Raw genomic sequence first — 17,947 nt, forward strand, 5'->3', positions numbered from 1 at the left:
AAAAGGAGCACCTTCTAAGTGAACAAACCGGTCAGATGAGTGGGTGTTTTTTTCTTCTTTATCCTGGGGATCAAAAACAATGCATGTTTGAATATTTGTGTTAGTAGACCATGAATAACACAGCTGCCTCCCTTTTTTTTTTTGCACAATGAGCCAGTTATTTATTTGATTTATAGATTTCATTTATAAGAATCAACCACATTATTATCAGTTAAACATATCAGGAGATCATGTCTGCAGCAGCCTTGTAGGCAAAAGCTGCCTTTTATTCAAAAGCTGTGAACAATCACAGCCTGGATTTCTTCTCAGTTTTAGCTTCAGTTTACGTCTTTATACTTGAAGGTGCATGAAGTGACATGTTACACAATGGCGTAAAACTTCCAGAAATGATTGAAAGAGGTGACTTGTCATCGTGTAGTAGGACCACAAACTATATAGATAAAGGACAAGGCCACCGTGACATCTTCCATTGGTTTCTGAAAAGCCAAAAAAGACCACATTGGTTCAGAGGCTTGAGGTGGGGAGGATCCAGGGATGGTGAACTGCAAGTTTTCATATCTAAACAGTCCAGGAGAACGTATTCATTTTATAAAGAAGTGTTTCCCTTAGAATGAGATTTTATTGATGGTGGTAACTGAGCAAAGTTGAGCATTTACTGAACTCAAGAAGCTATGAGAGCTTAAGGAATGTAGCTTGTCGCTTAGTCACTCGCTTTTTTTTGAAGGTGAAGCTCTTCATAGATGGCAGGCTTTCAATCAATTACCAATATAGTTAGGAAGCAAAAAAAAAAAGTGTTTTTTATTTTATTTTAGACATAGGTCTTGCTTTACTTTCAGTGCCAAGACAAAACTTTAAGCTACATTTCTGTCTGTGATTGTTGATGGTAACATATTGTATTTGCATGCATCCTCATTCATTTTACAGACCCTTGATTCAGTTTATCATGCATCTCTTTATCTTAAGTGAATTTGGAAGTATTTAAAACAGTGTACAATAAATTGCAATTGATAATACACTACAATGATTGTTCAAATCTTTCAAATCTCCTGACAGTTTGAGTGACTTCTGTTTTACGAGAAACTGAAAGCAAGTGCCTTGACAAAAAAAAAAGATTCCAGCAGAGGTTTAAATCAAAACCAGTTCAGAAGAAGGCCTATTGTTCTGTGACATAGTTAGGAAGCAAAAAAAAAGTGTTTTTTATTTTATTTTAGACATAGGTCTTGCTTTACTTTCAGTGCCAAGACCAAACTTTAAGCTATATTTCTGTCTGTGATTGTTGATGGTAACATATTGTATTTGCATGCATCCTCATTCATTTTACAGACCCTTGATTCAGTTAATCATGCATCTCTTTATCTTAAGTGAATTTGGAAGTATTTAAAACAGTGTACAATAAATTGCAATTGATAATACACTACAATGATTGTTCAAATCTTTCAAATCTCCTGACAGTTTGAGTGACTTCTGTTTTACGAGAAACTGAAAGCAAGTGCCTTGACAAAAAAAAAGAAAAACCAGTTCAGAAGAAGGCCTATTTTTCTGTGAAGGCCTATTGTTCTGTGACATAGTGTTCATACCTTTCAGCTGGCATCAATACCTTTTGTCCAACCTACAGAGGTATAAAAGAATGATGGAGGTGGATTTGGCTGCAGAGGATCTGAGGAAGAGATGAGTCAGAGCATCATGGCCTTCACACTGGTGCTCCTGCTGCAGCTGCTCCTGGTCTCACTGGCGTCTGCCTCTCATCACATGGGGGGAACCACGACCTACACCTACAGAGGAAAAGCCCCTGATGGGAGACATATTGTAAGTGAAACAACTTCAAATGTAATTTCTTGTGATCAGATTTGTCGCATTCTATAAATTGTTTTTATCATGACAAATGTTTGCAAATTGATTCAAAGGTATCTGGACTGGTTGAAGGTCTTAAATGACAAATTTTATTATAACAAATGTTGTTTTATAAGGGTTACATTACTCTGAGAGAAAAAAAAGAAACATTCAAGAGTTGCTTCATTTATACAGTTAATTAAATCCCACAACAAAAAAAAAAGTCACCTAAAATTTTGACTGAATAGATTAAGAAAACTCAAGTTGAGGTTTCATTAATAATGATCTAAATATATGTGCTGGTAATTTATGTTAACAATGCAAAAGAAAGGATCATGAGTCAATCAATGTCTTTGTTTAGTTTAATTCTTCTTGCAAGTAGAAGGACCAAAGCTTCAGAGTGTCAATACAGTCTGAAGGAAAGCTCGAAGTAATCACAATATGCTTGGGTTTATATACACGTGCTTCACAGAAAAACCTTAATGCTTATGTAAGGATTGCCGATACAGGCGTAGTCAAATATCAAATACATTTTGTCATACATTTCAACACGTCGACAGTAAACAGAATTTTTCCATTGCATATACACCCACTTACTTAATTTTACTGTAGCAATACTGAGATTAAAACCAACAGCCTGCTGAAAATCCAAAATTCCCGACTTATTTTTTTAATATAATTATCCAGACTTGAGGGCGAATGAGCTAAACCTCTTCTTCTTAGTTTACGGCCCTGAGCTGTTTCTTCCAGGACAGACATCACCAAAGGAACCCCTGACTTCCACACATCCCTGCAGCCCAATTATGATTTTTATTGCTGTATTTAATCTAAAAAAGAACAACCATCTCTAACCGCAGAATTGCTCTATCCTACAGGTGGACTTTCACAACAGGGACACCTACGACCGCTGTTCCTACTCACACTACTGGTCTTGTTACCAGGGTCAGTGTGGCTTAAAAGCCAGTACACAGCATGGGATAATAGACAACAGCACGAATGCTCCGTCTAACGAACAACTTTGGTGTGAAACTGAAACAGTTGATACCAGATACATTTCCAGTGACAAACCTTTTCAAATGAGGTGAGTTTTTTCATCATATAAGCATTGTTGCTGCAGCATACATTATTTTTCATTCTTTATTCCAGTTTTATCACCATCATAATGAATTTAAAAAGATTCGGAATGTAAATAAGGTTGAATGTGAAGGAGAACAGCAGTAAAAACTTTGAGGTGTTTGTAGAGTGGCAACCTCTGGACAATATACAAAAGTGAAAGTTCCGTGATTGAATACTTTTGTTTCAACTAGGGATGGGTACAGGTAATTATTAAAGAAACATTTCAGTACTTGCGCATACTTTGTTATTGGCTTTCATTGTTCAACTTGGCATTAGGCATTACAACAACAACAAATGCTCTACAGCTGCTACAGCTCAAGGGACAGATTACTCCTCTTGGCCAGGACACTCTTGTAAATGGGATTCTTAATCTCAATGAGGTTCTCCTGGTTAACTACATTTAAAATATAAAAAAAAATAAAAGGCGAGAGTACATTGTAAAAAAATTAAAAAGGACAATAATTTGCAGTGCAAGATAAGTGGTGTTAAACCAAATAATTCGCTAAGCCAGTAAGCACATGATGTTGAGATGATACCAGAGTGGAGGAGATGAGCTTTATGTCTGGGAAAGCTGAAAGCCAAATAACAAAATGGTGACGAGAGATAAGCTCTCATTAGGTTGTGTGGAAGGAGAAGGCTTCTTCGAGTTGATGGCATTTGTCAAGCTGGAGTACAATCCACCATCAAAGCTAAAAACAGCTACGAGAGTGGAAAAGGTGTGAAGAGGGGACAGCTGCAGAATTGTGCAGAACTTCAAAGAAAGACCTATGGGAGGTCTGTGTCAAACGTCTTTTATTTTAGTAATGATAAACAAATACTCAAGTACTTAGATTTCTGTAAATGCCCATTCCTAGTTCAACCAAAGGTTTTTATATTATAAACCAGACTTTTTTGCCCAGATCTCTACTCATCCATGAAATAATTGTGACAATAATCCATGACAATTTTTCCCTCACACAATCCAGGTCAGCTAGTTGTTGTTGGATTAACACGCGTAATGCAGGCGGTTGGTCAAATTGGAGGCTACTGACTACTGTGGATTTGGGAAGAAGATCTGACACCAGAGAACCAAACAGATCACCAGACATTGCCATCCTGCCTCTACTACGGTGAGTCCCCTGCTTTGAGCATGAACGGGCTCAACCGTTCATCAATTTGTAAAGTAATATGTTGAAAATGTCTATCTTTAGCAACCCCAGTGGTAAATACAATTATACTGCGATTGCGTCATGAAATATTGCTTCAAACAAATCATTTAAAAATGCAATACTTTACCTAATACCTATACCTAATACCTAAATTAGGTCAGCTAAAAATGACTTACCGAAGTCAGAAAGCAAGTCGACTTGCTCTCTGGCGCCCCCTCGTGGAAAACAAAACAAACTAAAAGAAAACAAATACACTGAACAACAATATCGCAACACTTTAGTTTTTGCTTTAATTTTTTTATCAGTTGAAATCAAAGATTTTTTCTATGTACACAAAAGGCCTATTCCTCACAAACTTTGTTTACACATTTGTTTAAATCTGTCAGTGAGCACTTCTCCTTTGCAGAGGAATCCATCCACCTGAGTGGTGTGATATCTCAAGATGCTGATTAGATATGATTATTGTACAGGTGTGCCTTAGGCTGGTCACAACTAAAGGCCACTCTAAAATGTGCACTTTTATCACACTGCAAAATTCCACAGATGTCACGGATATGTTTAGGCAGAATGCTTTTGGCATGCTAACTGCAGGAATGTCCAACAGAGCTGTTGCCTGTGAATTGAGTACTCATATCTATACCATAAGCCATTTCTGAAGTTGTTTCTGACAATTTGGCACATGCAATCACGTTATTTTATTGCATTATTATGCACAGCACAACATTGCAAGGATCTGGGCACAATTCCTTGAGCCTGAAAACATCCCAGTTCTTGCATGGCCTGCATACTCACTGGACATGTAACCCGACATTAATGACAGCGTGTTTAAGTTCCTGCCAATATCCAGCAACTTCCTACAGGCGACAATCAACAACCTGATCAACTATGTATTACATATATATATATATATATATATATGTAAGGAAATGTGTTGCAATAAGTGAGGCAAATGGTGATTACACCAGATGCTTACAGATATTTTCAGTCCCCCGCCGCCCCATTGTTCAGTGTATTAAACAAAAAATATATTGCTTTTTTCATGAACAGTAAAGTTATTCTTGATTCTGCACGTTTCACTTATAAAGTCAACAAAACTGTGAATTAAATCTTGTATCAGAATCAGTATCAGCTTTGTTGGCCAGGTATGCTTAAACACACAATGAATTTTACTTTGGTAAACTTTGCTCTCTTTGTACAAAGGTATAACATTAAATATCAACAATAAACAAATAAGCAAAGACAAATATGTACAAGGCTAAATAAGATAATTGTGCAGTGGTGAGTAGTGCAGTAAACATGAGGTAGTTTTTACAGTATTTACATTAAAAAGTGTGTGTGGATGATAATTTAAGTTAAATATTATACGTACATGTACATTCATAGTGACAGTTTTGTTCCAGGGTTACTTCACAGTGACAGGTCTGACGCTCTGTGACTGTTTAGCGTTCATCAGAGTGACAGCCTGTGGGAAGAAACTGTTCTTATGACGGGCTGTTTTGGCGTACAGTGTTCTGTAACGCCTGCCAGAGGGGAGGAGTTTGAAAAAATTGTGTCCAGGGTGTGAGGGTCTGCTGTGATACTACCTGCCAGTTTCCTGGCTCGGGACCGGTATAACTCCTAGATGGTGGACAGGTCGACATCAATGATTTTTTTCTGCAGTCCTTATAGTCTGTTGCGGTCTGTGTCTGTCCAGTTTGGTTGCAGATCCAAACCAGACAGTAATGAGGTGCAGAGAACAGACTGGATTATGGATGTGTAGAACATGATCAGCAGCTCCTGGGGCAAGTTGAACTTCCTTAGCTGACGCAGGAAGTACATCCTCTGCTGGGCCTTCTTTCTGATTGTGTCTATGTGGGAGGTCCACTTCAGGTCCCGGGAGATTGGATCCCAGGAACCTGAAAGAGTCCACAGTAGACACTGTGCTGTTCAGAATGGTTAAGGGGAAGGGGATGGGCTTCTCATGAAGTACACTGTCATCTCCACTGTCTTGAGCGGGTTCAGCTCCAGATGGTTCTGACTGCACCAGAGAGCTAGCTGTTCCACCTCCCGTCTGTAAGCTGGATTAGACCAATGACGGTGGTGTCGTATGCGAACTTCAGGAGTTTCACAGAAGGTTCCCCTGAGGTGCAGTCATTTGTGTAGAGGGAGAAGAGTAGTGGGGAGAGAACACACCCCTGGAAAGAGCACCAGTGCTAATGGTCCAGGTGCTGGATGTGATGCTCCCCAGCTTCACCTGCTGCATCCCGTGAGTCAGGAAGTTGGTGATCAACTGACAGGTGGAGGCCGGCATTGTGAGCTGGTTTGCCGTTAGTCCTATTTAGTTATCAATATGTGCATGTTTGTAATTCGTCTGTTAGTATTTTTTTGTGCTAAGGATTCTTACCAGCACAGCCTAATTGTCACTTGTGTTAATGTGTCTGTTGAAGAGTTCCTCAGAACTGCCCACGGACCTACAAGCTGACTACCTTTGATCCTGACGGTGACAAAGTTCGATGCCGATACGGAAATGTCCAAAATGTGGAATGTGGCGCATGTGACCAACCTTCAGGCTTCCACTTAAATCCGGTTAGTTTTTAAATCGATATCCTCATTCATAGTACAAAACCAGTGTTTCCCCTACCATTATATACTGAAAACTGTACTGATGCTGTACTTAACCTAAATGTTCACATTATTAGGACTCCTGCACGTTACAATACAACAGCACCAGTTATGACCACAGAAGTTATGCGTTTGAGATGGTGGTTGAGGACTTTCCACGAGGGCACATCACTCTGCAATACTCAGACGGATCTCAAACCTCCAAGAGTCCAGCATTGATGAGGAAAAAGAGGCAGTTACAGTACTATACAACTGCAGCACCAGCCACAACACCCTGGCCTTGGTACACAACACCCTGGTGGTGGTGGCAGCAGCACTCAACCACAACAACTGCAGCACCAACTACAACTGCAGCACCAACCACAACACCCTGGCCTTGGTACACAACACCCTGGTGGTGGGGGCAGTACTCAACCACAACAACTGCAGCGCCAACAACAACTACAGCACCACCAACCACAACAACTGCAGCACCAACCACAACACCCTGGCCTTGGTACACAACACCCTGGTGGTGGTGGCAGCACTCAACCACAACAACTGCAGCACCAACTACAACTGCAGCACCAACCACAACACCCTGGCCTTGGTACACAACACCTTGGTGGTGGTGGCAGCACTCAACCACAACAACTGCAGCACCAACAACAACTACAGCACCACTAACCACAACAACTGCAGCACCAACCACAACACCCTGGCCTTGGTACACAACACCCTGGTGGTGGTGGCAGCACTCAACCACAACAACTGCAGCACCAACAACAACTACAGCACCACCAACCACAACAACATGGTGGTGGCAGCACTCAACCACAACAACTGCAGCACCAACAACAACTACAGCACCACCAACCACAACAACATGGTGGTGGCAGCACTCAACCACAACAACTGCAGCACCAACAACAACTACAGCACCACCAACCACAACAACATGGTGGTGGTGGTGGCAGCACACAACCACAACAACAACTGCAGAGCCAACCACAGCAACAACAGCACCAGTTCAAACTTCTCCTCTCAGTAAACTTCCCCTTCATTTCTCCTTTCTTGGTAAGTCACATTTAACTTTAAAAATGATTGTCTGAATATAATTTTTATTTTATTACATTGCAGTAATTAAACCTGCTGCTTATTTGTTCTGCTCATTTTAATGCTCTCAGTTTCTCATTTAAAGAAAGGAAGTGATTACGTAACATGTTACATGTCCGGAAATGAGCAGGCGGAAGACACATTTTATTTTGCGAATCACTTACTGAATGCAAATGTGAAAAATAAAAATAAGTGGTTTTACCAATTAATGTAAATAATCCCCCTGTTACATTCAGGGAAAAAATAAGGAACTGGACCCACGTGCAGAATTAACTAAAAGTATTTAATAATCAAAAACTCCAAAGGCAAACTTAAGCTTACTTCCAAAAGTTCAACAAAAAAAACACAGGAATCAAAAACAGGGAGCCACACAGGAGCACGAGCAAAAACTGACACTGCAACATATAACAATCAACACTGGCTACTTACAACATACAATGAACTGACAACACGAGGGAAGGAACACAGAGACTAAATAGACAGGGGTAATCAAACACAGGTGAGACTAACAAGACACAGGTGAGGACAATCAGGGCAATCAAGGCAGGGAGAAACACAAGACCAGAAACACAGAGGACAATACAAAATAAATCATGAAACACTAAAGACACACAGAACTCAAGATTCTAACAAAACACAGTGAAACACAGAGATACACGAGAACAATAAATGACAAAACTAAAACAGAAAACACTAGGAAACATTAACACACAAGGGAAACAAGCAACACTGGGATAAAGCGGGGAAACTCAAATACAAAATACAAAACTAAATCATGACACCCCCGTTATTAAAATTAAAACAAATAAGAAAATAGTTAACGTAAGTATTCAACTAAGGAATACACTATGTCACTGAAGTTTCACTACAGATTGTCCTTTTGGTTGCTGATCAACAGAGAAGCTATGAAATTAAATCAATTGATCAGATTCTCTACATGTTTCAATCTTTTAAAGAACAGTACAACAATCTTAATATCTGCCCATACCAATCAATTACATCAGAAGAAAATGGCTGCCATGTGAACCAATGACAAGGGGTCAGGGATGACCATCTCGCTGTAAACTTAGACCAAACTGGTTGTTCGTTAGTTAGAAAAAGTTGTTAACTAAAACGCCCGTAGTTCAAACGCAGAGAGGCAGTCAGCAAAGGCGTAAAAATCTAACGAGGATAAATCCACAAAATAAAATAAAAAGTTTTAAACCAGACAAGCAAACACAAGAAAAACAAGGCTGGAAAGTATGAACACACTAAGAAAACAATGACAATCTGGCAGGGGGCTGGTAGAAACACAGTGGTATGTATGAGTCAGACTAATTTCTCATTAGAAACATGTGTTGGGACAACAGGTGGGAAACAGAACAATGGCAGGTAGTCAAACTTGACACAAAAGATGCAGATTAAAAAATAAAGTGAACACAAAACAAGACAAAACAAAATGGTAGACTAAGATGGACATTTTGGCCCGTTATTCATTAAGCTCTCTACCATAAAGGGAGCGCTATGCTATCGCTCAGGTTGTTAGCAATCCATCTTCCCTCATAAGGTTTGGACGTGCAGAAACCATATTTACTGGAAGTTAACTGTTTTTCAAATCAACATCCACCATACAATTGATAAAACATTAACAGCTACAATAAATGGTCTACACCTCATGGATAATTTCCATTTCCATGGATAATTTCCATGAGGTGAGGCAGTGCTTCCCAAAGTGTGGGCCGCGGCCCCCTGGTGAGCCATGTGGGTACTACAGGTGGGCCGCGAACAGGCCTCTACCAGGTATTTAAAAATAAAAAAAATACCACAATATTCAGTGTTCGCCCCCGCCCCCCCTTGATGGTCAAGTTCATGTTATTTTATTTTCTGGCCTATATAGCGCAAGATCACAACATAAGTTATTTAAGGATACCTTTCCTATAGAACAGTACCTTGTACTTGTATTAAACAAACTTAATATCTTAAAACTTAAAATCTTCAGACTTTTCTGGGCATGTCTCTCTCTCTGCTGTTACTCAGGAGATGCGCTGAGATCATGCTGCATTCAGGGGAGCTCAGACAATGAGAGATGCATTCAGGTGCGGGAAACGGGAGAAAGAAATGGGAGACGCAGGAGTGTCCGACTGACAGCTGTAGTCATAACTTTTATTTTATAACGGGCCCCAGAGTAATTTTTTGTATTTCAAAGTGGGCCGCGACAGTCTTAAATTTGGGAAAGGCTGGTCTACAGATTAACAGACATGTGCCCAGCTATTCAACTAAATCAGAGTGAACAATAATCTTTTCTCCTTTTTCTCCAGTGGACAAACCCGCTCCCTCATGTCAGCCAGGAATCTACTTGCCTGAGTTTATAAGCCCAACACCTGAAAACGGAGTGCACATTAATGCAGAGGTCGACATGGAGGTGGAGATCAGAGTCAGAGCAGAATCCTTATTTTCAGTGTAAGTGAAACAATGCAGCAAAACATTCTCATCATTTGGACATGTAATAACATATGAATGTTTGAATTCTTTGTTTTTATGCAGAATACAGGACATCATCTTCAGCGGGCCACTGAATACCAGAAAGCATAGGACCACCCATAACGAGTTTGTCATTACATGGACACCAACTTCAGACCACCTGGGAAATCATTACGTCATCTGCTTTGCTGTAGAATCAGTGATCGGGTGTGTTTGGTTATTTTACTTTTTATGACAGAATTAGTATGTGAGGGCATATCCTTCAATCTAAACAAATGTTAGTATATCTTTAGAAATTATACACTCCACAAAACTCAACTTCCAAGTGTGAAACGATAGATAACCTATGATACTACAAATTATGATTGAACAAAATACAAATAGACAATATTATACCATACAAATGATAATATTTAGTATGTTACAGTATGTTCGATGGCAAAATATATAATATGATGCCACAGGATATGATTCAATACAATAGGACAGGAGATAAAATACATTACCAGTGCACTTTTTATCACAACTTACAAATGATAATACAATGTGTAACAACTTCAAATGTTGGGATGCAATTCGATTTAAAAGTTGGTCCAGAGCATCAGACTGAGTGTGCATGATGGACAGATTGATGACAGTTTTGGGCTGTAGTTTTTGATCGTTGCAGGGCTTAGTTGAAAATGAAGGTCTCAAAAGTTAAATCAGTGTTCATTCATATTTTTCAGGTCTAACGTCTATCAGTCAGACATGAGGTGTGTAGTTGTGGACGTTGGAAAGAAGCAAGGTGAGTCAATTTGCTATTTTTTTTTAGTAGGGTAAGGCCATTTTCACATGCCTAAAGCTTTGTTAAACTATTATCAAGCATCTTTTGCATTTCCGCAAAAAAAAATTCTCGGATGGCTTGTGGTTATGTCACGCACCCCATTATCAGAGGCTGTAGTCCTCATCATGTTCCGAATCTGACCTTGGCCCTGTGCTGCATGTCATCCCACAGTCTCACTCATCCCTGTCATTAGTGCAAACAACAAAGAGGAGAATCCATATGCAATACTTAGCGAAAAGATTTATTTGCAAAAGGCAAAAACAAAAGCTTATATTTTCAAATTTCCAAACAAATGTCCATCAAAATCCCCAAAAAGAATCCGATAGAAGAAATACCAGAGCCCCGAGAAAATTTACCAATTCAGGAACATGGGTGGGACGACAAGTGAACTGACACAGAGGGGATGACTCACCTCAGGGAGTATTGAGTTCAGGAAAAAAGGCGGAAGACCTGAAAGCAGGACATATTGCCAGGACAGAACGTAAGGGCGGCCAGGAGGCCCACCAGACAGGCAGATCAGTTCAGAAAGCAGACCAGGCAAGCTGAACAGATATGTTGAGTAGTGTCAGAAGAATCAGAATCAAAAATACTTTAATACTATTAATCCCAGAGGGGCCATCCAGATGGCTCAGGAACAGGTGAATGTAGGACCACAGACAGGGGGACCAGGAACATTGGTCAGATGTGGGACCAGTGATAGACATCATCCCCGACCCCAGAGGAGAAAGCAAGAGAACAAGGCATCCACAGGTCTGCCGAGGGGGAACCTGGGTGGACTTCCTTTACTGCAACAGGGGGTTTGAGGTAGTGCTGGGCTATAGATCGATTTTTTAAAATTAATTTGAATGTATTGTTTTGGACGGTTTTTCAAAATTAAAATAGATTTTCACTTTAACATGAATAATAATGGTAAACAACCTTCACTGCTTCTCTGGGCTCCCGTAGTCCATAAAGCCCCCTACCCCGGAAAGTTGTCTCTCAAAACACCTTATTAATTTCCATATCCGAATTGGAAATGTGCCTTGTTCTGTGTTTTGTAGGTTGTTTGAGAAAAAAAGACGATTAAAATTGTAAATTAGTGTGGTGTAAAACAACGAAAATCAGGCATTTTATTTTCAGGCCATATCACCCAGCCCTAGTTTGAGGCTCACAGCAGGAACCTTGGGTGTGAGGCTCTCAGCCGGAACAGGGGGCATACATCGCTGTACAGGAACAGTTTACAGACACTGCTGATGCAGTTTGGATTTCTTCCTTTTAATTTTGTTCTGTTCCAGGGGTACAAAACGTAAGAAACATTTTGTTTAACAACTCAAGCTGCAAGACATGCACTAAAGATAAAGCGCTCTTTGGGCCAACTTTGCTACCACAAAAATGCACTGACTAATTAAACTCCCTCATACAACCCCATACAAAAAATCCATACTATTACTTAAAGGAATTTTGTGACAAAAACATTGTTACTGATACAAAGAAAAATGTGTACAGTTCTCAGCTTAATGCATTTGCTTTAAATGAATACATTTCTATATCTTGTTCAAGTTGAAGCCAATGTGATCTGCAGTCGGTCCACAATGAGAGTGGAGATTGAGAAATCTTCATTCCCCCGACTCAGCGAGGATGATTTACGGCTCAATGACCCCTCAAACATCGTCTGCAGCCTGAAGACTCATTCCAACAGCACTCATGTCATCGGCATCATCCCTCTCAACTCTTGTGGCACCCAGATCGAGGTAACACAGTGTTTTTAGCTTTATTTGTTAGTTGATGCTGTTGCTTTTCTGTCTCATAAACAGCGTGAGAACTGAATATACAACCTCTAACTCTGCAGGAAGATGAGGAATTCCTAAAGTTCAAGAATGAAATCACCACGTTTGATAACAACAACAACCTGATCACCAGAACAAACTTGCTGGAGGTTCAGTTCTACTGTCAGTATCCCAAACAAGGGAACGTGACTCAGAGCTTCACAGCACACAGGAATGCAACCACTGTGTGGGAGAAAGGCTTCGGCAAGTTCACGTACCAGTTTGAGTTCTTTCCCAACGTTCAGTTCCAGACCATGATCGATCCACACTATTACCCTCTGGAGTACGACTTGGGGAGCCGCATCTACATGCAGATCGAGGCCACGTCTTCACTCAACAACACCGAGCTGTTTGTGGAGTCCTGCAGCGCTGCACCGTATGACAACCCCAACTACATGCCAGCCTACCCTATCATCCAGAATGGGTAAGTGTGCTTATGACCCCTACTAGAAACAGGATACAACACGGAATTTAAAAAGAGTGGTTTGATTTTACCTGCAGATTTGTTCAATGATTATCCTACCCTGTAATGGCTTCTATTGCTTGATTACAAAATATTATAAAGGATATATTCATAATATTTTTTATTTACTCTCAATAGGTGTGTAATGGACTCGACTGTTATCATCCATTCCCCCCCCCACCAGAGACAGTTCAAATTCAGCATGGAGGCCTTCAAGTTTATCGGATTACATGACCAGGTGAAGAATGCACTTTGTGGTTAATCTGACTGGAAATGGCATAAGCTCTGTCCTTTTATAAATGTAAAAGCATTTATGAAATGTATAATAGGTTTAATTTTGTTTGTCGAACAGGTGAAATAATGTGATATTCATGTGAAACAACTCATTTTTAAATACAGCAACAGTTTGTCAGCAAGAGGAAGACAATCTATAGCCACCTGGGAGACTTATTGCACTAATAGTTAATTAAAAATGTTAAGGAAAGTTGTTCAAATAAAGGCTTAACTCCAATAAAAGCATAGTAAGAAAATGCAAAATATTTTTTTTTTGTCAAATAATGTTTCAATAAAGTTATTATTTTTCATGAAATGATTGTCCCACGTTTTAAAATAAGGTAACTTGTTAAAACAGTTTTTCTGCCCTCATAATGACAGCATGTCTTGTTGTATTCAGGTGTATATCAGCTGCTCAGTCCTGATGTGTCAGGCAGGAGAACCCAACACCAGGTGCTCACAGGGATGCATGGCAATGAATCAAGGCCTCGACAGGCGTAAGAGAGAGACTGTCGGCCAGACTTCATCCCACCTTGTCTCCCAGGGTCCCCTGCGCATGAGGAGGTCAGCAGAGAGAGCAGAGAGCCCAAGTAAGAAAATAGGAATTTTGCTTTACTTACAGCACACCTGACATTTTACAAACCCAGGTACACTTTGATGAGGTCAAAATCAAATCTTTGTTCTCTTTTTTCTCCAGTGACGAACCTGAATCTGAACCTGGTTTTCATCGCTGGATGTCTTGTTGCAGCCGTTGGCATGATCAGTGGAGTGGTTGTGTACAAAGCCAAAATATCAAGGGTCAAATACCAGCCTCTGCCCACATTTGAGAGTTAAGACAGCTGCATGTGCATCTGTAATAATAACAAAGCAATATAATTATTGGGGTTTTTTTCTGGTCAGGAATAAAGGGTGTTATTGTGTCTTATTATGAACACTTTAAAAATAAGTAATTTTATATTGACTGCTTGAGAAGTGTCCACATGGTGACCATTAAGCTAACCTATACCTTTGCCTCAATGGAACAAGATTTTTTTTCTAAATGTAATTTAACATATTTAGCACTGCAGCTGCTGGGTGATTGTTCAATTGCTTTATCTTAGCTTCTTAGGATATGTAGCTTTAAAACTGCACACATTTGTTTTACAGAACGATTAAAAGCAGATCTCTTAATGGACTGGGCAAAGCGTCCAAATACTCATAGATGGTTATTATCATTTTTATGTTAAATGCCTTCATAACATTTTGGTACAACATGCTAAAACATGCTCAAGTCGAGGGTTCGATCCCCATCCCCTGTAGTCATGTTTTGAAGGATCCTTAGGCAAGAAACTGAAGCCCAGATTGTCCCAATGCTGTGTCAGCAATATAACAAAATGCAATATAATTCAATCAATATATTATGATATGAACTTCCATACTATACAATAAATAATGTAATGATATGATGAAATGCACAGTAAAATACGATACATTGAATATCATATTACATAATGTACAATAATGCCCCTGTGAGGTAATTGGAATGAGGGACTTTTAAACTTTTTTTGGACATTGAGATTCTCTTTCCATTCAGCCACAACTATTTTAGCAGAGCAGATTTTGGAGAGTTAAAACAGAAAAATAAATGTTTTTGAATTGCATCGATTTGCTAAGAATTCAATCATTAAAGTCATTAAAGATTTCCATAACATGCTGACATCCCCCATGGTACTATGTTCTCTTAATCAGCCTGTTTGAATACATGATCATGATACAATCGCTCATTCAATCAATAAAATATTTTTTTCTGTCATATGTCTGTTTTTTTGTCTCTTCCTCTTACACAAAAGCCCACTTAAAACATGATTAGATATGATATTCACTAAACTGGATGAAATACATACAATAAGCACCGAAAGTGTTTGAGTTGTACATTCACTTTCAATCTCCTAAAAAACCTGAAGCCAACTGATCTGATTCTTCTCAAAAAATCTTAATTCAATCAACCCTGCCTTTATAAAGTGAATGGAAAGATCCAAGGTGCAGAATGGCAACCGTGGTGGTTACTAGTGTTACAATTGATGTGTTAAAGACATTGAGATGAAGGTATCATCCAACATTTTGTCTGAAATATTATGTTTTACAAAACATACAATGCACTACACAAAACATATCAACTGATATACAAATGTACAATTCTTTATGAACTGTAAGAAGAGATTGGGCAGTAAGGGGAATTGTGGTAACTGTAATAGGTCTCTGTGACAGCATGGTGGAGACATTGCTGCAGTAATGGGATTAAAACTGTGTCCAGTAGTGTGTTTTTCTCTGTTTCAGCAACGGTGATAAGTTGAGCAAATCTTTAGGACGGAAGAACTCAACAATCATGTTTTAATCATGATAACAACAATGGGTTAGAGGATGTCACATTGTAGTCTTGAATTCTATACACAATCAGTAACCTTCAAAGCAACAAACTCAAGGTCAGTTATATTATGTATAAACTGTTTATGCACCTGCAAGGGGTTTTTCCACAAAAACAGCAACCTGACCACACCCTCTGCTGGCCATGTGTGGACAAATTGAAAAAGGACTGGTGTGTGTTACGTTTGAACATCTTGTAGGCCTCTAGAGAGAGACAGTCTGCAACAAAGGAGCCTAGTAGGTGTATCATAGAGTGACCACATCTACTCTATCATCACCCATATTATGGGTGCCTCCAAAGTCCTGCTTCCAGATGTGGCTCCAGCTCAAATGGGTACATTTTTGTGTCAAAAGATTTATGAAACTAACAGAGGCCCTAGGCCAAACGTATACTTTACATACAAATACATATCTCTAACTAAATTCAAGGTACATGCAAATTACAACCCTATCAGTGTTTCCCCTACCATTGCCTTGGCACATTGCCTTAACACCTTAAAGCTAGTTAGTTCACTCATTAACGTTACTCTAGAAAATGGCGAAGCGCAACAGTGCAGGTGACGAGCCTAAACAGCCAAAAATTTGTTAATTTTTTTGCACAACCGAGAAGTGACAGGGAAACTTCTGCACGTTCTGAAGAACCCTCGGCCTTAACATCTCAAACAGTCCCGGTACAGGCAGAGGAGCAGGAGGGAGTTAGAAGTGCAAACAAGCACAAGGGTGAGACCCTACTTGGATGGAAACCCCAAATATAAAGCATGGCTTTATAAAACAGACATAGGTAAGTTCACAAACCTAATTCTACTAGTAGTGAGCTGCGGAAGTGTAACTAGCGGTTATGACATATTTGCCAATTAACATGTTCAGCGGGCTCAGCTGCCTGTCATAGGCGCCCCAGTCAGTACACACCATAGACTGTAAAAATAACATGTACACACACACGCACACACACAGATGTTACTTCTAGGTAGAGGTAGGTCTATGTCACTCTCTCTCTCGCATCAGATGTATTGATATAGAACAGATAAGGTCCAACAAGCCTGTTTATTTATTTTTAAAGGCCTATATTTTACATTTCAGACAAGTAACTTTAACCATCTTTTTCTATTTTAAGGAATGTCCTGTAAGATATGCAGGCAACATAAAAAGCCAGCTAATAGGGGAAGCCAGACTCGAGCATTTATAGAGTCTCCCTGCCAATCCTATCGAAAGGACAAGTTGAACAAGTATGCGTCATCTGACAGCCACATTGCTGCGACACAATGTCATGTGAACTTGATGAAAGCTTTGTTTTCGGATTTCATTTCAATCCTAACTTTAGCCTATTTGGTCGTCTGTGGAATAGCTAGATTAATGTTATTTTTTTAAGTCAAATATTAAATGAAACCCCTACCATTACATTTAGAAGCAGTAAAAAAAAAACCTACTTATTTCAGGCAACACTGTCACTTGCTGCCTTGGAGCCAACTCTTGTCATGGAGCATGAGGCTGTGATCGGGGGTTTCAAATGTCTTTACTGGCTGGTCAAGCATGAAATTGCACATCATACAAATTATGCAGCTTTGCTTGACCTGGCCCAGCTGCTTGGATGTGCCTATTTTGAAATGTTGAAGGTAATAACTATGTATTTACAGCACAAGACAAATCATTTGCAAGTGATGTCTACAGTTAGTAATTTATGGTTCCATTTTTTCATGCTAAACACTTAAAAATACTGATCCTTTAATGCCTAATAATTGCTTTTTTCAGTGAAGGGGCTATGGATTACTTTGTAATAACTGAAAATCCAAATGTGTGCTTGCTTTTCAGGCTGGTCAGAGCACTAATTACCGGTCTCATACGATCATTGACGAGATTCTGGCATCAGTCATTGAAAAACCTATACTGAACAAGATCCAGGCTTCCCAATCAGTGGGGCTAGAGCTGGACA

At 39.5% G+C, this 17,947-nt stretch overlaps 1 protein-coding gene across 1 annotated transcript; it reads left to right on the forward strand.

Annotated features, from left to right (window-relative positions):
• The first annotated feature begins 1,647 nt into the window (after positions 1-1,647).
• On the forward strand, positions 1,648-15,406 carry LOC109993456 (uncharacterized). The gene is made up of 13 exons (XM_029279819.2): positions 1,648-1,806; positions 2,706-2,911; positions 3,912-4,055; positions 6,521-6,659; positions 6,773-7,751; positions 10,088-10,229; positions 10,314-10,457; positions 10,976-11,034; positions 12,613-12,803; positions 12,902-13,302; positions 13,480-13,579; positions 14,015-14,204; positions 14,312-15,406. The coding sequence occupies exons 1-13, from the start codon at positions 1,669-1,671 to the stop codon at positions 14,446-14,448; spliced, it is 2,970 nt and encodes a 989-aa protein (XP_029135652.2). The 5' UTR covers positions 1,648-1,668; the 3' UTR covers positions 14,449-15,406.
• Positions 15,407-17,947: the final 2,541 nt, after the last annotated feature.

Source organism: Labrus bergylta, chromosome 3 (genome assembly GCF_963930695.1).
Source record: "Labrus bergylta chromosome 3, fLabBer1.1, whole genome shotgun sequence".
NCBI classification, from domain to species: Eukaryota; Metazoa; Chordata; class Actinopteri; order Labriformes; family Labridae; genus Labrus; species Labrus bergylta.

Bases quoted from the DNA above. Each gene is read 5' to 3' on its own strand.
- LOC109993456 (XM_029279819.2), top strand. From the start codon at position 1,669: ATGAGTCAGAGCATCATGGCCTTCACACTGGTGCTCCTGCTGCAGCTG. The intron at 4,056-6,520 runs GTGAGTCCCCTG...TGTCTGTTGAAG, and splicing joins GCCATCCTGCCTCTACTACG to AGTTCCTCAGAACTGCCCAC. The intron at 13,580-14,014 runs GTGAAGAATGCA...TGTTGTATTCAG, and splicing joins TTATCGGATTACATGACCAG to GTGTATATCAGCTGCTCAGT.